The 21,975-nt window shown below is 47.9% G+C and overlaps 1 protein-coding gene across 3 annotated transcripts in view; it reads left to right on the forward strand.

Moving 5' to 3' along the window:
- The window catches only part of MYLK4 (myosin light chain kinase family member 4), a 77,943-nt gene that overhangs the window by 4,576 nt on the left and 51,392 nt on the right, over positions 1-21,975 (forward strand). Inside the window, exon 1 of one of the 3 annotated variants that reach the window (XM_060163825.1) lies at positions 1,670-1,894. The exons of the other annotated variants lie outside the window; for them this stretch is intronic. Coding sequence (XP_060019808.1) covers positions 1,754-1,894 — 141 coding nt within the window. The 5' untranslated portion in view covers positions 1,670-1,753. Of the gene's footprint in view, positions 1-1,669; positions 1,895-21,975 lie in introns of those variants that run through there. 3 annotated transcript variants of the gene reach the window in all.

Below are 21,975 nucleotides of genomic sequence, written 5' to 3' on the forward strand. Positions count from 1 at the left end.
TCTCTTTACCCCTCCTCTCCTTGAGAAGCTTAGCTCAGCTAACCGTAGTTGAGACCCTCCCTGCAGTGCACTGACAAGAATTTACACTGAATTTCAGACACTCGAGTGACACGCAAACTGTTCTGAAGGCTTGAGGCTCAATTTCTTTCTAGAAGAGTCTTTTCTCTCCTAAGAGGAAAGAATTATCTATGCATCCAACAACTTATGTTTGTTAACATAGTTTGGTGAAGCCCAGATTCTTCTTTTCCTGCTCTTAACCAGGTTTTTCTATTTCACTCATTTTTCTTCCTCTGGGTTTATTTTGAACTCCCTTCTTTTCCTCTGCTTTATTTTTTGTTGAATTGATTAAATTCCACATACTCCACTTTTCTACTATGTTTTGTTCCTTTTGTTTTCCAACTTTCCTTTTGATTCTGTTTTCAGTTGACTTTTCTCATTCTTTTATATTCCAAAGGCTGTTCAAAATCACCTAATAGTGTAGAATTTTAAAGGCTTTTAGCAGATACACTATAATAAACTAGATCTAAAGCCACATAATATGGTGTTGAAATAAAGTAAAACTTAAATAACTAATGTGGCACATATGAGTGATGAGTTTAATAGCTACTGTGTATGTACCATTAGCTTGTAAATGATAACGGCTCTCATAACTATAATTAGTATTACTTTTACACAGTCAAATCCAGGTTTTCCTCTTTTGTTCATTCTCTATTAGCTATATAAATAAGCCCTGTGCTGCATTTCCCTCAGATCTAATTTGCTGTTTTGATACACACACACACACACACACACACACACACACACACACACACACACACACACACACACACACACACACACACACACACACACACACACACACACACACACACACACACACACACACACACACACATTCTCTTTGCTTAATGGAAGGCCAAGGAGCTTCCGTTCTCTGACAACCCGAGGCCAAATCCCGCGGTTCCGTCCGCCTTCCTCGGCCGCCCCCATTTGCTGTATGCATCCCTGCTTTTTGTGCCCGGGGTTATCTGTGCTCATCTCCTGTCCTCTGGTTTCCCCCTCTCTCCTGAGACCCCTAGCCCCCTACCCTCCACCCCCAGGCACGGTCCCGAGGGGAGGGTAGAAGTGAGGACAGTCCCAAGGGGGCGGGATCACAGCCCCTGGAATGTTTAACCGCTCCAAATGCTCCAAAGACCAAACAGAACAAGATAGCCCTCAACAGGATGTGAACAGACTAGAGTGGGTTGGGGCAAAGTGTGACGGCAGTTGGCACATTTGATCGCAGGTGGCCTTTCCTGCCTAACCGCTATGAAATTGGACCCTCAGCGGCAGCCACGGTGACTATAACTTAGGTCTCAGAATAGCGTAGCTGCGGGTGGAGGGGTTGTGATGTTTAGGGCTGCGTGTCCCCACCCCGTCTCTGTGCTCCTCACCGGACCGCGAGGGCAGGAGAAAGCTCCCTGGCGGCGGCCCAGTTTCCGTGGTGCTAATTGTCCTTGAACTGGAGACGAGCACATTCTCGGGGGTGTCACTTGTCGCCAGCCCGTCTCCCTCTGCCGCTGCACCTGTTTCAGATCTGTCACACGGGCCATCCTATTTTCTCCTTTTAAAGAGGCAGATTGCCCGCTGATGGCGTAACTGGAAGAGTCTCCCTTGGGGCCCTGCAGAGCCCTGCGGCTGGGCAACGTCTCCTGCTCAGAGCAGAGTTTTGCTTGGGAACGTGCTCGCGCTGGGTCGGGGAGGGAAGGCGGGGATGGACTTCTCACTTAGAAGAAAAGACGTCTGGATCGTAGGCAGCGTGTGCCTTCTCTCGTCTCCCATCCTCTGGCGTGTGCTCCGGTCCGTGATGACACGGGGAGGTCGCAGACAGGCGCCTGCCCTTGAGGACACGCAGGTAGTAACGTCGTCACTTTTAACTGTGGCGGATCTGTGTTACTGTCCTATTTGAGTGTTTCCAGCCAGGGAGTGGGCTTGCCCTGCAGAGGGGAGGCATGTCCCGTCTCAGTCCTCGCCCAGGACGGCCTCCTTGGGGGTTGGGATGAGGAGAGGCAGGCGGCACACTTCATATATCAACCTCTCCACCAACTTTCGGGGAATCTGGAGACAGCCACCCCTGACGTGCACTATTTTTGTCTGTGAGAGCTAAGAATAATGTCAGCATCTCTTCTTCTCTTACCTGTTATGTGACTTAGGAAAACAAAATAGCACAAAAGCAAAGCATCGTTTCCCCTTACAAAGAAGCCTATGCAAAAGCAGTGTCTGAAGAGTGATCACCTCTTCTGACAAAGCTACCGACCACGGCCTTCCGTGATTTTCCTTTGAACCGTTGCCCCATGATGCCTTTCCTGTGATGCCGTAGCTGTCCTAGGAATGGAATTCTGTCAGGAAAACAGTGGAATTCTGTAAGGATTCAGATTCTGAGGATTTTAGCTCTTCCCAATAGAGGATATTCATATCTGGGAAATCAGTTCTTTCCACATATTTAACCCTTTTATCAATTAGCATAGATGAATTATTTTTAAGACGATATAAGGCAGTTTAGCAAATACTACAGGGAGCGTGTTGGATCCTTGTTCCCACAGGAAGTGGACTGACAACAGCGTCCCCCATCTTTCTCATCACCATCTCCCCCATTCCAGGGACCCCTCCCATGAAACCTTAATACCACAGATGCACTGTATTCATGTTCGTGTATTATAGGTGTATCTGTGCTTTGCACATAAGAAGAGTAAGATTTTTTTCACCCCTCCTAAAGAATTAATTTTTACCTCCTTGGATATTCCCTGTATTGAAAATGCCTTAATTTATGGTTAAAGAATTTCTGCAGGGGAGTTGGGTGATATATCCCTATACCCGTATATAAACGCCTGATTTATATCTTATTCAACAAGAAACCACCATGGGGACTTCCCTGGCGGTCCAGTGGTTAAGCCTCCGCTCTTCCAACGCAGGGGGCCCAGGTTCGATCCCTGGTCAGGGAACTAGGATCCCATGTGCCACGTGGCACGGCCAAAGCCAAAACAAAACCAAACAAAAGCAAACAAGAAACTACGAGCTCTTCGTCCTGGTGGTGTGCAGAGGACCCAGAACTCAAGGAGTCAGGCTTTCGTGGTGGCCCTGCGCCTGTCCGAGCACCTGACACGATATCTGTTGCTGTTGCCCAAGCGTCAATCATTTTTGGCTGTTGAACACACCTCCAATGGGAAACACTGTGCGCTTTCATCACGCACGTGGAAAAGAATGGGTTACTCCCCCGGCTATGAGACGTGGCCTCCAAGTGTTTCCCAGAGGAGAGGCTGACAGATAGCTGGGCTAATTAGGAGTGCTTTGGGTGTGTTTTTTTTTTAAAGTTTTTTTTTTAATTAATTAATTTATTTATTTTTGGCTGGGTTGGGTCTTTGTTGCTGCGCGTGGACTTTCTCTAGTTGCAGCGAGTGGGGGATACTCTTTGTTGTGGTGCGCGGGCTTTTCACTGTGGTGGCTTCTCTTGCTGTGGAGCATGGGCTCTAGGCACACAGGCTTCAGTAGTTGTGGCACGTGGGCTCAGTAGTTGTGGCTTATGGGCTTAGTTGCTCTGTGGCATGTGGGATCTTCCCGGACCAGGGCTCAAACCCGTGTCCCCTGCATGGGCAGGAGCATTCTTAACCACTGCGCCACCAGGGAAGTCCCTGGAATCATGTTTTTGATGTGCTTATTCTAGATTTTCAAATACACAATAACATACACATATATAAATTTTAAAAAGGGTTTGTTAGTTCACAACCGAAAATCACCCCAAACCCCTAGTAAGGAGGTGATGCCACGTCAGCCGCTGGACGCTGGCCTCGGGGCGCTATGTCCAGGTCTTTGTCCTGGGCCACTGGACACTTTGGGCTTTATTTCTCACTTTCTGCCCCAAACATAGAGATGATAACAAAGATGGGGGGGGTGATAAGCAGACAGCAGTGGAGAGAAGAGAGGTCCAAAGTCTCCGCTCTGGACACAGACACATAGAAAACCCCTAACAGGTCAAATTCAGCCAGTGCCCCTCGCGTGCTGGCCCCGGTTCTCCCTGCCATCGCTCCCGAGGTCCCAGCGGAAAGCGGCGCCGAGTCAGGAGCTCAAGTGCAGATGCTGGGATTGTCCTGGGAATCAACTTCGGGCAGTGGGGGTGGGAGCGGGGGCGGGGCCCGGGGGTGTGGAACAAGGGAGCCCCGAAGGCTGCATAGCCCCCTGCCACTCCAAGGACCGTCCGCAGGGTGACAAACCCCCAGCATTTTCAGTTGCGTGCGGGTGAACCGCACCCGTCATTTACAACTTTTGATCAGGGAAAGACGTCTGATTGGCTAGTCCACTGACTGTGTGCAGACGACAGGCTGCCAGCCCAGACCTGCGGCGAGAGCGTGGCTCCTGGCTCCGTGCACCCGGGATTCCAAGGAGCGCAGGCCACTGTGGCGTTTCCATGATGGATGGGATGTTAAAGGAGGTCAGGGGCCTGGGAAGCATAGCTCCCGAGAGACCTTGGAGGCCAGCTGACCCAGGTCCTTCTCTGAGGGAACTCAAAGCCCAGGAGAGGTAAAGGGGGCCTGTCCCAGGGTCGCTGCATCGAGACTGTCCTTTCCCCACATCCAGCCACGTCCAGGTCAGAGGCCGCCTTCTTCCCAGGGGCCTGGGCCACCCTAGGCGAGGTCGCTGTCAAGTTCCTGCTGGCCGTTCCCACGCGGACCCGGCACGGCAGCCACGGGGCAGCCCCTGGATCAGCGGGCAGAGGTCCTGCAGGCCCCTCGCAGGGTGGCTGCCCGTCAGCCGGGCCCTGGCCTCTGGCCTTGGTGCCACCCCTTCCTGACTTCCCTGCTCTCCGGCTGCTGCCCTGGGAACAACACCCCAGGCCTCAAGCTGGGAGCTTGGCTCTGTGTGACAAGGAGCCCGTTAGAAGCTCAGGTCGTGATGGGGTAGACTGATGCCCGGTCCGTGGTCAGGAGTCAGGAAATTCTGAAAAGAGGCAGAGACCAGGCTGGAAGTGAGGGGTGTGTGAGCCCAACCTCTGGTTTGTCTAGTGGACCTTTAGCTTGCAGGGTTTGCATTCCAAATGTGAGCAGTGAACACGGATGTCACCTTTCCTTTCCTTATGTTTGTTACACCGTTTAGGGCTTATCCAGACTAACTTAGGATAAGAGTAAGTGTAGAAATGAGTTATAAAGATAAGATTTTAATTCTTTTTTTTTTTTCTGTGTCCCAAAGAAAGTTCTCTACCTTCTGTACAACGTAGACGCTTTATGATGGTGCATCCCCTTCCAGCCATACGATTCTAAGTTGAGTTGTGCTGTGTTTGGGGTATGGCAGGGCACAGGCGGAGCCCTGGGATGTTGACCGTGGAGATCTGACAGGCAGACTGTAACCCCTGCCAGGTGCTGCTCTACCCTGGGCCTGTCCCAGGCAACCTGTCAGTTCTGGGGCCCACGTCCAGCTTGGGTGTCTTTGAGTCCAATGTATATATGGTTTGCAGGATGTTTCCCCAACCTGAAAGGCGTTTGAGCTCCCTCGGATGCCAGGGGACAGGAGGGGGGGTAGCAGGAAGTGAAGAGTTTACGCGGAGCTTCCCAGTCTCCCAGAATCTGCCGAAGAACCTGGCCCTCCCCTGAATCTCTCAGCCTCTACAGTTCTCTGCAGAGAGCTTTAGAAAGCACCACGGGTGTGGTCTCAGAAGACACTTAGCACGCTGTCCAGCCTGAGCCCTAAGGAGGGTCCCAGCAGCCCCGGGGGTTTTCACAAATGGTCCAGAGAAGGAGAGGCTGGGCCAGCCAAGGGGAACACGTGATGAATCTACGCTGTCCAGCTCTGTCTCTCCCTGGGACCAGCAGTTCTCAGAGTGAGGTCCCTGAACCCACCAGGGGACCCTAAGACTCTTCTAGAGGTCTGCACGGTCAAAACTATTTTCTGTTCTATTCTAATATTTTTGCTTTTTGCACTGCCTTGACATCTGCACTAGTGACAAAAAGGCAGTGGTGGGTAAAGCTGTTGGCACCTCCACACAAAATCAGGCCATGGCACCAGAGTGTACTAGTAACCACAGCACTTTTCACTGCCAGACACTCAAAGCTTTAGTTTTCGTTTTTTAAAGAGCCAGGTTTCCTTAAGAATGTACTTGGTGAAGCAGGAATATAAACGCATTTAATCAGTCTGTAGCGGAGTCTAAGAATTCATGTAAATCTTTGTGCCTAGGTTCTGTATTAATTTACTCAGGGAAGAACCACTGAGCTCCCACTGAATGAAGGATTTCCAGTAATCGTTGCCGAATGCAACCCCGTTTGGAGGGCAGACGCTTGAGCCCCAAGGACCAGGGCAGTTTCCCTTACTGATGGTCACTGATGGTCTCAAAAAGAGGCAGAATCTGATGAAACGAGACCATTTATTTAAAGGGTACACATGGTCTGCAGCTCAACACGCCTACACAGAGATGTTTATGTCAGGGTCTTCCTTTAGACTCCTTGGCGATCTCTACTTATTTCGAAATTTAGAAATGGATAACGACAAGCGTAAGGTCTCATTTCTTCCTAACCTTCCGGAATGAGCATGTTTAATTGATGGGATAATATAGGTAAGTTTCTATATTCTTAAGGCTGTGTTTGCACTTTACCTGCTTAGGATTTATGCTTTAAACTAGGGTCTGTGTATTTACCTATTTTATTTAACAAACATGTAAATGGCCCTCGCTGTGCGCCAGACCCTGTTTCAGGCACTTTACGGATATGAACTCATGTAAACCTTGTGGGCACTGCTTCGATCAGCTCTAAGGATGGTAGGATCACTAGCACTTACGTTGTGTTTGTCATGTTCCCGGCACTGCGCTGAGCACTTTTCATCCCAGTTAATCCTCACAGTGATCCATGAATTTGGTATAATTATCATCTCTGTTTTGCAGATGAGTAAACTGAAGTCAGGAACTTGCCCAAAGTTATGCAACTATATACCACGATCCCTCTTTTTGAATGGATTAGTTAGCCCAGCACACGAAACAGAGAGCTAGGTTTATTTGTAGACCATTTAACTGGAATTTATTTTTCAGAAATTAAACATTAAGTATTTGAAAACCACCTCTGATGAATTTTCTAAGGACAGTTTGTATTATCTTCACATTATCTGAAATACATTTCACCTTTGGTGATTGTTTTGTTTGGTTCTATTCCTTAATGCAGGGGTCCCCCACCCCTGGGCCTTGGCCTGGTGCCAGTCAGTGGCCTGTTAGGAGCCAGGCCGCACAGGAGGAGGTGGGGGGAGGGGCGGGCGAGCGAAGCTCCATCTGTATTTACAGCCGCTCCCCATCCTCGCTTTACCACCTGAGCTCCATCTCCTGTCAGCATTATGGTGAGTTGTATAATTATTTCATTATATATTACAATGCAACAGCAATAGAAGTAAAGTGCACAGTAAATGTAATGCGCTTGAATCATCCCGAAACCATCCCCCCTCCCCCACCCACATCTGTGGAAAAATTATCTTCCACGAAACTGGTCCCTGGTGCCAAAGAGGTTGGCCACTGCCTTAATGCAAACGCAGCCAGACTGGGTAGATAGACAAAAACGGGCTAGTTTCTTTTTCTCAGCCAATTGAGGCTCTTCTCTGGAACCAATGTAACAGTGACCTCCAGTGGGAAGAAGTTACAAAAGTTACTGCAGCCCTGCCATGAGGCCAGAGCAGCTCTGGGTAATCCAGTTGGTTTTTAAAAATTGTTTAAGTAATTAATGATTTAACTGAAGTATAGTTTGGTTTACAATATTAACTTCAGATGTACAACATAGTGATTCAATGTTTTTATAGGTTATACTCCATTTAAAGTTATTACAAAATAGTGGCTATATTTCTCTGTGCTGCACAATATATCCTTGTTGCTTATCTGTTTTATACATAGTAGTTTGTTAATTCCATACCCCTTATTTGCCCCCCCCCCTTCTCCCTCCCCTTTCATAACCACTAGTTTGTTTTCTATGTCTGAGAGTCTGTTTCTGTTTTGCATATCCATTCATTTGTATTATTTTTTTAGATCCCACATATAAGTGATATCATACGGCATTTGTCATTCTCTGACTTATTTCACTAAACATAATACTCTCTAGGTCCATCCATGTTGTTTCAAATGGCATTATTTCATTCTTTTTTAAGGCTGAGTGATACTCCATTGCATATATATACTACATCCTCTTTACCCATTCATCTCTTGAGGGACGCTTGGCTTGCTTCCATATCTTGGCTATTGTAAAAATAATGCAATTATGAACATTGGGGTGCATGTATCTTTTCAAATTAGTGTTTTTGTTTTCTTTGGCTATATACCCAGGAGTGGGATTACAGGATCATATCGTAGCTATATTTTTAGCTTTTTGAGGAATCTCCATACTGTTTCCCACAGTGGCTGCACCAGTTTACATTCTCACCCTTCCAATTGTTGAAACCAATGTCTTGAGGCTGCCATCAGCCTGTTCTCAGCCTGTGATTCCTGGACAGAGGAGAAGCCAGGAAACAAAACATTGGAACTAATGATTTTCTCAAACATATAACAAGGCTGAAAAATTATACACTAAATGCTGTTTGTCAGCATGCCATAAGATACTTAATTTGTTTGTTGTACAATACACGACAGTTTCTATACTCTCTGTACTTTATTAATCATAGTTAAGTCCTGACTATTGAATGGAATTGAGTTTCCACTGAAGATAGTGGATGACAGATCAGGAAGGTGGATAATCCGGGCTCTCTTGTTTAGCTTTTACAGTAGAATTGATACGTGGTATCTTTGCAGGTGCTCGTACTTAATAGTGAGGCGCTGCAAGGTGAGCCGTTTTTGCTGTGCACATGGTTTAGTGTAAGACCACAAGCTTGGATTTCATTTCTGCCTTGTGCTGCCTTTGTGACACCGCGCATATTATTCAGCCTTCCTCACCTACTTCCTCTTCTGGGGTTAACAATACCGACCCCACAGGGTTGTTGTGTAAAGTAGTTAACACAGTGCTTGGCATAGAGAGAGGGCACCACAGACAAAGCAGTAAATGTTTATCGTTAGCAGCAGCTGAGCCTTTGCACAGCACTGGCGTCTCTTCTGCGGCCTGTGACCTCTTTCCTGCTGAGAGCCCCCCCGCACTCCAGGTCCCGAGGGACTTTTCCCCTCTACTGTCTTTCCACCCAGAATTTCCTTTCAGGTTTCCTGGTGACTCTGGGTTGGAAACCTCAGTGATCTTGACCTCACTGTCTTGTACTATTGACCCTTCCTTCCATTGTCACATCCTGTCAAACACCAAATTCTGGACGTGACTTCTTGAAAGGTTTCTTACATCTGGGATGATGGCAGAATGGGTTGGTATTTCTCTCACTGTCATCCAAGGATGTGTACAGATAAGAAGTGTGATCTTCGGAGATCCCAAGGCAGAGAACAGCACTCCATCCAGGCTGCATGAATCCCCTCTCAAGAGGCCCAACTAGTCACAGGACTAGTTGGGAACGTGACTTGGAAAATCACCAAATGCTTAATGGTGGGGTTGTGTTGTTTGAAAAACACAGAAAGATTTAGCAACATGGGCTTAATAGAATGTGAGAGAAAGCAGGACTATTTATTTTACTGAACATGTTTTCCGACATGACATGGGAGCGGGGCAGTGCACAGGTAGTTCAAGCCTGACATAGCTAGAGTTTACAAAGATTTATAAACCCTCAGATTAGAACAATTATGATCACCGGTGTGATAAAAGGGCAGGAGGGATTCCATTGGTGTCCTGTCAGGAACCTTTGTCTCTTGATATTTCAAATGGTGATTGACCAGACCCCACTGAGCCAGCTGTTGCACACCCTGCGGGAAGCTGTGCTCTCCGCCTCCCCACGCTCTGTCCCTTGGCCAAGCTCAGTGGGCCACGCAGAGTTTATTACAGAGCTGTGTATTCTGATGAAATTATCTGGGGATTAGAGGGAAGAGTGGACAGCCACCTGTCATGATGTCTGAAGCGTCAGCTTGTCCACCAGCAGATGATGACTTAAACTGAAGCCCATCAGCCCATTTCCAGTTATTCTATTTTAATATTATGCGTTTGCACGATCAACATCATCTTACGTGGGATTATTAATATTATTCCCAACACATAATACTGGAAATTCTCAATGCACGTTAGCACATTAAAGGCTCTGAGAGGTCCCGCTGATAACAACAACAAAGCCATTTTTAACCAGGCACGTGGGAAGCATTCAATAACCGTTAACTCATATCTGAAATGTTATTAGTATTATTTATCCTAAGAGCTTTCAAAGTTTATTTGACCACTGAAGTCTCTGTTTCCTGACTCATAACCATATCGCAGGGTGCCACCAGGTGCACCTGTGGGAAGGCTGGTTTAGAGAAAACCGATTAATGACTTGGGTATCAGAGACCCAGATTCAAATTCCCTTTGGAGCCCTTACCAGCTGTGTGACCTGAGTCTCCATCCGTGGTTCCCCAAAGTGGTGTAATGATGCCAACCTCGCAGGAGAAGTTGGAGGATGAGATGAGCTAATCCACCTGTTAGCAAGTGGCTTGGTGCCTGGCACAGAGATGTGACCCAAATGTAACTTCTGTTCCCACTTTTTTACCTTTCACCACACCTTTCCTCATTCTCTCTCCTCTCCTGTGCCTTTTGGGATCCTTCTGTCCTTCAAGGTCAGATTCAAATCCCAGCACAGTTGATTCTAATCCGACCTCCCCAGTTTGCACTGACTACATCATCCTTTAAGTACACCGTTTAAGTACCCTGTGCCGTTTGTGTGGGTAGCTTTGATGCCCTTTCTGGTAGTTACTCAGGTTTGGCCTCTGCTCCTAAAAAGCTGGGGCTCCTTCCCCGTGGGGATCGTCCCCTGTATTTCTTTGTATCCTTCACAGCACCTGTATTACGCGTGTCCATTTTCATTTGTGTTCTAGTTATTACCAGCGCAGTTTAGGGACAGTTTCGTATTTTAAGCCTTTGAAGTGAGGATAATTATTAGTATACTTATTTCAACTATTCAAACAAAGTAATGAGTAGGGCGAAGCTCCAAATAGCAGAATATTTGGAATAATATTGGTGCTGGAATTTTCCCCACGAGTTCCAAGAGGATGCGCTTGAATGAAACTTGAATCATTTCTAGACTGGCAGAGTCGACTTTGAGAGGTCGGTGTGATCTGATACACCCGGGCTTTCTTCATTCACCCACGGATCAGAGTGTCCGTAGGAGCAGGACACCTGTAGCTCTGGCTGCCTTCTGCCTCTTTCTCTCAAGTCAAAGTTTGTCTGTCAGCTTTGTTCTCTGAAGTGGCTCTCATCAAACAATTATGGCCAAGAGGCCTTGTGTGGATCCTGAGTTCCATTTTGAGATTATCCAAGAAAGAGTAAGTTAATCTGAACAGTTTTTGTTTGTTTCTTTTATGTATCCTAATCTTTGACAGTTGCTGCTTTACATGTTATGAAGATGGTCATTCACCACAAACTGGACTTCTTTTTACTCAAAGAGTGGTCCATGGCTCGCCAGCATCACCTGGGAGCTGGTTAGAGATGCAGACTATCAGGTCCCACCCAGACCTGCTGGGTAGGAATCTGCATTTGAACAAGGTTCCTGCTCATGTGCGCATTAAAGCGTAAGAAACAGTAGAATGTTTGTTATCTTCTGCAATTGAAAAATGAAGGGTTAATTAAAGTTTAGTGTAAAAACATGCTGAAAGAAAAACATTTACTACCACAGTTGTGAATAATGCTTACGTATTATATATATACATATACACACAAACATATCCAGAATGCCTGTGTATATATGTGTGTGCATGCGTGTGTATATAGTGCATATATTCTTCCAGGAGTCTGTCAGGCTGTTTCTTGGGAACCAGGCAAAATCCTTTCTTGAACATTTTAAGAGCATATTTTCTTTGATAAAATAAATATGTCTAATAATAGTTCTTTCCATTAGATTTCCCAGCAGACAAAATACAAAACTTGTACTGTGGCCAGTTAGATAAGCTGGGGTGAGGGACGTGTGAGGTGCTGAGCATGGCCTGTCTCCCTGTGAAGGTCACTGGGCCTCTCAGATGGGTCTGGACCCCGAGCTCCTCGCCCGTTGGAAAGGTGGGGGCCCGTGATGAGCCACCGTCATGGAAAGTCCTTGGTCTGCCCTTGTCTGCGAAGCAGCAGGTGGTCTAATTGAAAGTGTGCTGAGTAAAGGGGTAATCCGTGAGATTCATCTTGTGACTGAGTCCCTTTTGCGGGCTTTCTAGTGTGTAGACGTGAATGCGTGTGTGCGGAGCGGCTGGATCCATTGCATGTACTTAGGACGGCACTGCTTCCGAAGCTCCCGGCGTCAGGAGGGAAGATCGCTGTGTCTGGGGCTCGTGGGTCCATCTGGGCTGGGCTCCTCACACAGGGCAAGGGGTCTTGACTTTGAGCGAGCTGTGTGACTCTCTGATGTTTGTTTATCCAGGACAGCGTCTCTCAACCTCTCCTGCGGGTGAGCAGCAGTTGGATGCTTGGCAAACTCCGATCCCAGGTCCCTAAAGCCACTGCAGCAGAATCCCCATGAGGGAATCTGTGCTTCTAACGGCCATCCCGGGGATCCTTGGCAGAAGTGTGGTTGGCTGGGCCCCTTCTAGGGACCCCATCTGACTCCTGTCCAGCTCACTCTCCTCTCTCGGAACTTGTTATAACTGGCAACTAAAAAGATGATAATGTGTCTTTGCTGGGGGTTGGTTAGGCCATAAAAAATATATTAAACTTGAAATATTTGATTTCTTTGTGCAATGAGTACTCATCACCCACCTCTTATAACTAAGTTAGTCTTGTGACCACTCGAGTTTCCTCATCTGTGGAATAAGGCTGATCACAACACACGTGTCAGATGGCTCTTGGTTCTGAGGATTGCATGAATGTTGGCTGATATCACCAAGTTTCTTGCCCCTCCAGTGCTCGTTTGGTCTCCGGGGATTATGAATTCACGGGAAACTGTGGCAACGCTAGTTTAGGTATTCATTTCCGTTCCCACCATAACTCTTTTATCTTTGAGTCAGTTGTATCAATAAATGTTTTGTGGGATTAGCTGGGGTAGCAAAAGAGGTTTCACGAGGGTAAAACCAACAGATTAAAAATCATCTTAACAGAGGAAGATGTTACACAAGGTTTGAAGAAGAAATGACAGTCCTGTTGCCATGTGTCCAAGCAGGAAGGGCCCGTTTCTGTGAAGAATTGCAATAAAGTGGACCTTCCTTGAATCGACTTGAGAACCTGAATGAAATCCAACCCAAGAGTTCTTACTAAACGTGTCCACAAATAGATGGAGAGAGCACATGGGGACAGAGGGTCAAGGGAGGGTGTGAGTGAAGGAATGTTTGGGAGGAACATGTTTGGGAGAGAAGGCCAAGCTTTCTGCAGCCCGAGGTCACTTTGAGAAGAAATGAAGCACCAGTGCTGTCCCTTTGGCCATTCTTGCAAAACCCGCTCGATTTCCAGTTTTCGGGCCTTAGCTAGCAGCAGACTCTGCTCCCCTCCCAGAATGCTGGCCCACACCTGCCCTAGGTGCTGGTGGCCTCGGGGTTCCCTCAGCACGGCTGGTACAGAACAGCAGTCCCAGGGTGCTTGGAGCTGGCAGCAAACTCTGTCAAGGCCAGGGCCCGGCTCAGATGGTTGCTCAGAATGTGGGACCCAGCTGGGAACTTCTGTGACCAGAAATGCAAGGACTTGTACCGTTCTGCTCAGGCGAAGTGGAAGAATTTATTAAATGCCTCCCAAGTGCCCAGATACCCCCTAGGATCTACACAGGAGGACAAAGAAATGCCCAGCATGCTTAGCTGTCAGACCTACAGCGATTCCCACGGCTTGCTGAGCGGGTGGCACAGGGAGTTAGTGACGTTGCTCTCCTGAGGGCTGCTGGGCAGATACACCCAGACTGTTTAGGAAACGCTTAGCACTGTGCCCGGTACACAGCAAGTGCTCAGTAAATGGCGATGACACTACTGTTCCTGTCACTCTAGAAGCTCACCATCTAGTTGAGGGTGAAGTGTTGGATTGTATGAATCAGGAAGAAAACAAGATGGGCAGTTCAAGCGTGGCTCTTGGGGACAGTAGTTCTCCAAGAATGGAAATTCGGGCTGACTTCCTGGGACAGTCCTGCAGATGGGCCCGTTTAGGGCTTTCTCTGCTGTCACTTAGGTGAGCAGAGTGGGTCACCCCAGGCTGTCCGGTGGGTGCCTGCTGACCCCTCACTGCTGTAGGAGGGTTATGTCATGGCCAGCTACCTCGACAGTCACCCTGTCTTTGCTGACACTTTTCTTGGCCAGTCCCCTTAAAAGGCTAACCTCAGAGCCGCATTTCCAGGTCCTTTTGGAATGAAAGATAAAATAGGTACACAGAACTGAACTCACAGAGTCTGGCATTTATCCATCTCACTAATATTCCCTGAGCACCCAGTGGGTGTGTGGAGGGGGGGGCGGTGAGGCCCGACACCGTGGTGAGAAGCATGGGGCTCCCCTCTCCCCCGCAGTCTTACAGAGAAGCCAGGCGATGGAAGGGGTGCAGAGGGCTGAGAGCAGGGCAGATGCAGGGGGTTTCCCTAATCTGTGGGGAGTAGGGAAGGCCTCTTAAGCTCACACCTGAAGCGTGGGCAGGAACAGAGCCAGGGCAGCATACAGGAGGAGCCCAAAAAAGGCTCAGAGTGAAGGAGGGAGGAAGGCGGTGGGAGATGGAATAGACGCCCTTGCAGACTGACTGGCCCGAGCCGAGGCGGGGGTACCTCTGGGCTGGCTGCAGAGCCCATACCAAGGGGGCCCGTTTCCACCCCTTGGTCAGGCCCACTTCCTGCTAATAGCCCTGCCATTATTTTATCACCCCCGAAAGCTAATTCTGGTAGTTCTAGGCCTCGTTCCTAGGACTTCTTAGAAATGAGGTTATGCTTGTTGCCATTTCCCTTCCTTCTGAAGTTACTGTTGCTATATTTTTAGCATGTTTTAGGGGAGTAAAAAGAATTACTTACCTCTAGTTTTCCATATAACCACTTCTGATGACTACCCCTTAAACACTCTTTTTCCAGGCGCTCCAGACCGAATTAGCTTTTCTGTGAGAAAAGGTCTTTTGTGGTTTATAAATTTTAATGCAGGCCGCTAACTGCCAGGATATTTCTGGACCACGACCAGGGGTTTAACCAGCCTCCCTTAACGATGAAACGAGTCAGGCCTGCGCGGCACCTGGACACAGTGGCTCTTTCATCATCCACGTTCAAAGTCATGACACCTCCTGGCTTAACCTCAGGATGTCAAGAATTTTCTTTTAAAACCTGTTTCCTGGAAATAGGTCTTTGCTGTGCCAATGGATAATTTTTCACTTCATATTTTTTTAAGGTGCATAAATTCTATTTTTTTCCCCTTGCAAAAAAACCCAAAACAAAACAGGGTATGTGGGGGGCACGGTAAGAGCCTCCTTTGTATGAAATAGTACAGGCCATCCCTGTCCTGGATTTTTAAATATTTCATTAGCAGCTGGGGACTCTTACACTGCCCCATTCATTCCCTGTTCCTCCTCAGACACTGGACTGATTATTTTGATGAAAAGTGCTGAGTAAGAGAATGTGGCCTGAGAATTAGCCTCTCAAGTAGATGCCAGAGCCTTCAACCACGGAGGGACCTGCTTCTGTGGCTGTTTGGAGTTCTCTAGTCGATGGGCAGTCAGGGAAAGCTGGGTGTTTGAGACTTGACCCCTTCCTCTGTGTTCTCAGCCTTTCTCCGCCCACCCTCCCAGGAGGATCTCCAGTCCAGATCCTCCTGGACTAGAGGGTCACGCCAGGCTGGCAAAGTTCTTTGGTACAAAGTTTTCCAAACTGCTCCCCCCAGGGCAGTAGATTTGTGGGGACATCCTTCTATGTGCCCGGTGGCCTGACATCCTGGTCAGCCGACGACGCTTACGGGAGAAGAAGTCCCTTTCGTGGGCTCAGCCCCGAGGCGGAGAGCTCAGCCACAGCTGGCTCTCGGCCCACCTTCCGCCCCCAACCCCGGCAGCTCTGCTCAGCGCGCGAACCGCACACCGCGGGTGTCTCGCTGGCACGACGAGCTTTGTTCTTAGCCTGCTGTCCACGCGTTCCTGTTGAACTGCTGAGAGTTTATTCCTAAGACTCCAAATAAAATAACGCATTGGCGGAAGACTGTGGTGGGTTTCCTGGGAAGGCGTGCTCGAGAGGGGAGGAGAGGAAGCATCTGAAGGTTGCCGACCTCGTCCCCACCTGGACGAGGTAAAGCTGCTTGGCCCGGAGTTCCTGCTGGGAGCAGTTGCTCCAGTGACCCTTCTGGGTTATGTCAATGAAAAATCACAGAGCCCACTGCCCCGGGGTAGGCTTTAATAGGCTCCTTTGTAGTTTGTCAAAAACTGCTTTCCCAGGGGTCTTGGTGCATAAACACTGAAAAATGCCCTGGAGGAGGGAACAAAATGAGGCCTTCAGCGTCTCCCCAGGAGGTTCAGAGTCACTAAAACACATCAGATGAACTGAGCCCACAGTCCAGAAAGTGTCCCAAGAGGCCTGACGAGGGCGTCTGGCCCAGGGCTGCAGGCGGGGGCTCGGGCAGGGCTGCCAAATAAAGTTCAGGACCTCAGTGAAATTTGAATTTCAGAGAAATAATGCATCATTTTTAGCGTAAGTATGTCCATGTAATATTTGGGACATACTTATACTCAGAAGTCACTGGTTGCTTCTCTGAAATTCACATTTCACGGGGCCTCCTGTCTTTTCAGTTGCATTGTAACAGGGCACAGCCTGTGAGCAGGCTGCCCACAAGGTACTTTGCACTGTGGCCGTGAGCTGACCCTGGAATCTGGGAGCCAGGTGTGGGCACAGCTGGTGGGCTGGAAACGGAGGGAGTGGAGGCGCCCGTGCCCACTGCTGGGACACCGGTGTCCTTCCAGTTCTGGGGGCTGTCACAGCCCAGCAGAAGGCAGGGGCAGGGGCGGAGCTCAGGCACCGGAGGCCTGTGGGCACCATGGGTGGTCTCTCGCCTGGGTTGGCGGGGGCAGAGAGTGGCTGACTGGGAGGCGGGGGCCTGACAGATTGATTTGAAGGTCAGGAAGAAGGAGATGTGACTGTCCTGGGTTTCCACGTTGGTGAAGAGAAGCCGGCGGGGTACAGAGGACGTTTGGTCACCGTGATAACCAGAATGGAAGAGAAATGCATTGGAGTGCCCCCCGCTTGGTTCTGGAGTCCCAGCCTAACCTGGTGAGAAAGTCACAGGTAGAAGAAGGGGCCCAGCAGGCTGGGTAAGACGAGAGGTGGCAGGAGGTGAGGATGGAAAGGCAGGCGGGCTCAAGGCCCCAAGGGCCTGATAAAGGGCTTAAATTCCTCAAGGCTGCAATTGCCAAACTTTCTTATGTTTAAGCCCTTTCTTCAAACAATACAGGATGAGTTAAATTAAAGAGATAGAAGTGGCCCCTCCAGAGTGCTGGGGTGCAAACATCCCTTCTGCAGAGAGCAGTAAGGTTTCACTGACTCCCCACGCCCTACGTACGAAGACCGCCTTCCCACGGCCTAGGACCGCTGCCTGGTGTCCGATGCCCCTTGTGGGGACCTTGTTGTTCAAACTGCGGTACCTGGTTACCTTTAGAAACAGAGATCTGGGCTCTGCTACTTACTACCCAAGTGACGTCGGAGTCACCGCAGAACCTTTCTGAGCCTCAGTTTACCTGTGTAGAAGGGAGGGGGGACGTGAGCGCTTAGCGGACTAAACAAGGGCAGCCAGGCCGTGGTGAGTCCTCAGAAAGTGGTTGCTATTAATGATAATAACGATGAGATGTGACCCAATCACTCCAGACCTATGAAGTCAAATATCTAATATGCCTGCTTCAGTGATTCTTAGGATTCTAAAACTTTGGAAACACAGATTTTGTTTTCGGAGAAAGAATGCCTGACCTCTGGGGGTTTCCCGCCCACCGATGCGGGGGGTTGTGCTCTGAGGCTCTGGGGGAGAAGGGGGAGCTCTCCAGCAGCCCCGCCCCCAGACCTTGGGCAGCCCCTTTCCTGGCATGTCCCCCTTCTTAGTTTCCATTTTTACCCCAAAAGCCTTGTAGGGCTTTCCAGTGTCTTGCTTCTTCCTTGGGGCCAGAATCGTAGGGCAACAGAATCCAAACGCCTGTGTTTGAGCTTGTGTTGGATCCATTTCGTTTTAAAGGGCAGCAGCCTTTGACTTTGATTTAGTTAATGGAGCCAGTTCTTCAAGATTCGTGAAGGTTGACCAGAAAGAGCAAATTCTCCAAGCTCTTGGGCTGCCACCCATCTGCCTACATCTATGTTCTCTGAAGCCCCACGGGGACTCTACAAGGACGCCATTTCAGAGGACAATAGCCTGTGACATGTTTACAATTCAGAGTATCATGAAAGTGGTCTCTCCTGCCACAAGGTAAAAATCCAGTTTTAAGATGTGTACATAGAAGTCTGTTTTAGCCTGAATTACCATTTGGTTAATTACATAGTAATTACATGGTAAGGCCTGAGTCTCCTCTGAGCCTCTCCTGCACTTCACTGTGTCTCCTGTAGTCACCTGACAGCCCTGGGCACGGCTTTTGTCTCCTCTGAGTTGGTGTGAACGGCCACAGGGAGAGCACATCAGGATGGAATTTACTTAAGCGGACGCCTGACACTGAGACCTGGTTTCCCACAAACCACTTAAACCATTTCCTGGCAAATGGCTATGGCTTTGTGTGCCCGGACCCCCTTCCTCTTTCTCACCTACTACATCTGCTCTGCTTTTTATTACATCTGTCTGTAACCTGAAACATTTTACTTTTTTTTTGCAATTCTGCAGCTACAGTGTCTCAGTACCAGTTGTGGACTTTCACAAGCAGTGTACATTTCCTAAGTACATTGGAGATGCTGATTTCTTCCTAGCCTTTTCAGAAATGTCCCAGTGCCCTTAACTCCAGGTTAGTGTGTGCAGCTGACAGTGAGAGAAGCCCTACTTGCTCCTGGGTGGACCCTTGAGGCCGGTGTCTTGAAGATAAGACCCAGGAGTTCTAACCTTGGTGGACAAGAAGGACCTTCAAATGCTGAGATCGTGCCCTCCCAGGACAGGCTGGTGCAGTCGTGGGCGCGAAGCTGGAACCACGTGTCAGGATGTTATAAAAGGAGCTTGGATGAGACACGCTTAATGCCACTCCCAACTGTAGGAGGCTTCTATTTTGTTTTAATACTGAATCCTGACGTATGTTGAGTTCTGATGTATATCCCTCAGTACACATGAGGTTAGCAACTGACCACAGAGGTCTAAAGGATGAGTTTCTGTAGTGTGATTTTTTTTTTACTTGCTACCCCCCCACCCCCCCAAAAAGCTATCTTCTTTCCTCCACGATTTCTCAGAAGGCTCTCACTGACCCTTTGCATTTTGGTTCCTCAGCCAGGGTCTCTAAATGCCGTTCTGCTTGAGGTAGGTGTTTGTTTCTCCTCAGCTGGATCAAAGTTGAAGCACTTTTTTCAGAGCCCCTTTGGACGTGAACCCTCTGGGATTCCTGTTGTTTTTCCTTAATATACCCCTGCCCAGAGCAAGCCCCTGCTGGACCTTGAGGAGCAGGGACACCAGGATCCATGGCTTTGGTGGTGATGACTAGGAAGTCGCCACCTTGCCCCTTGTGAGCCTAGCCCATTGGCACAGGTGCTGGGTGAGGAGTAGAAATGCTGTTCTTGGCTGTAGGGCACTGAAGGGGGGCAAGGCCGTCTTCAAAGTGATCCACCAGAGAGCCAGGGTGACGGGTATGGAAACAGACAAAATCACTTTGTGGAGAAGAGCCCAGAAATAGCAAAGCTCCGACGAGTGCTAACAGCCTCATGAAGGGCAGCTGTCTAGCCAGGGATGGCTGGAGCCAGAGGCACCCACAGCCCGACCACTTCCATCTGAGCTCTTATTGAAGATGCGAAAAGCCAAAACCCTAACTTTATGAGGTGCTTTGGCTGGGCCACGACGAAGAGGAAATATGGAAAATTGATTCTAAATGAAAGAGCAAACACAGCCCCTGGGGTGCCAGTGAGGGCAGGAGAGCCTCAGGAGCGCCCAGGCCAAGGGCGGTCCCCCAGCATTTCTGAGCACCTCTGTGCCTCCCAGTGTTTGAGTGTTGGATTGCTTGAGCAAATCTCTTCCAACTTCAAGCTTTACAGTAGGCTCTTTCCAATGCTCTGCAGGGATGGGCCCTACCTGATCAGTCTGATAATTATCAGAGCTCACGTAACTTTTCTGTTTTTAATTAAAGAAGTGAAAATATGAGAGGTTGATGTATCATTGAAAAAAAGGTGAATTATTCAGTATAAAAACAAATTATTAAGGTGATATAATAGGATTTCAATTGTCATGCTAAAAATTGGGACAGCCCACTCATAAGTAAACATTTTTTATATAAAACACATAAAATATTTTTACATAAAAATCTTTAGATTTTTCATATAAATTTTTTGTATTCATTATACATTCACATACTCTAAAGATCCGTAAAGTTCCTCACAGCTTTTCATGAGACATAATATTTCTACTACTGCTGTGCCCATGTCCCCCCCTCACCAGAGGTAAATATTTTCATTTGTTTTAGCTAATTCTTTCAATATCTCCATATATCTAAATAATATGGTATGTTCTTTTTCCTTTTTCATATTTAAGCTTTTCAAATCAAATGGTATTGAGAGAAAGGTAAGGATTGTGTCTCTTTCATCTCTACCTTCACCCCCCCACACACACACCTTTTATGTTTTGCTCCTTTTCCCCATTCTCCCAACATAGTTGTATTATAATTTTTGGTTAAATAAAAATTCAGTGTTTCAATTATTGTGATTTTGAAAATTCTATTCATGACTGAGAACAATGTAGAGCATTATTATGAATTTTCATTTTTTGCTCAGCCCTTCTTTTCCCTGGAGTTATTGGTCGCCTTGATTTTTAAAATTTGCTTAGCTTTTAAAAGTACGTATCATGAATTCAAAACGAAACCATCTTTTTTTTTTTTTTTTTTTTGCGGTACACAGGCCTCTCTCTGTTGTGGCCTCTCCCGTTGCAGAGCACAGGCTCCGGACGCGCAGGCTCAGCGGCCATGGCTCACGGGCCCAGCCGCTCCGCGGCATGTGGGATCTTCCCAGACCGGGGCACGAACCCGTGTCCCCTGCATCGGCAGGCGGACTCTCAACCACTGTGCCACCAGGGAAGCTCCAAGCCATCTATTAATTGTCCAAATCTTTTCTACATACCTTTAGATACATTAGGTATCCTATCAAATTTATCTTCTTGAAGAAATTCCTCCCAGAGACTTCTGACCAATCTGAATTTTATTCTACTCTACAGTGATTGCCCTCTAAGCCTGAAGCAGAGCTGATGTCCTAGCATTTCTACTGGAGAAACCCTGTCTCCTATCCTCTGTTGGATAGGGCATCCCCTGTTGTGTATCCTTTGCTTCTCTTTCTTGTTTTACTCCTTTGTTTAGATGGAATACACCTTCCAGTAGTTTCCTAAGGTGATGTTTTTGAGATCTTACACATCTGAAAATGTCTTGAGTTTACACATGCACTTGGATAATAGTTTATCTGGCTGGGTTCAAAATAGTTTCTTTTCAGAATTTGGTAGGCATTGTACCGTCGTTTTCTAGCTTCCATGTTGCTGTTGAGAAGTCCAAATGAGTTCAGAATCCTGACCCTTTGTAAGTGACAGATATTCTTCTCTCTGGCAGCTTGTGACACCCTCTATTTGTCCCTGATATTGTAAAATTTCACAGTGACAGGCCTTGTATGGGTGTTTTGTCCACTGTGCAGGATGTTTACTGGCTCTCTCACATCCTTCCATCTGGCAAACTGTCTTGGTCAATTTCATGTCCTCTTGTTTTTGTTCTGGAACTCCTAGTATTTGAGTGTTAGATCTCCTCGCCTGGTCTGGAAATTTCTTATCCTTTCACTTCAAGTTTCCTCCTCTGCTCTGCTTTAAGGGAGATTCCTTTATTGTGGAAGCTCCTTTAAGTTCTCTTGTCAACT

Source organism: Lagenorhynchus albirostris, chromosome 10 (genome assembly GCF_949774975.1).
Source record: "Lagenorhynchus albirostris chromosome 10, mLagAlb1.1, whole genome shotgun sequence".
Taxonomy (NCBI): domain Eukaryota; kingdom Metazoa; phylum Chordata; class Mammalia; order Artiodactyla; family Delphinidae; genus Lagenorhynchus; species Lagenorhynchus albirostris.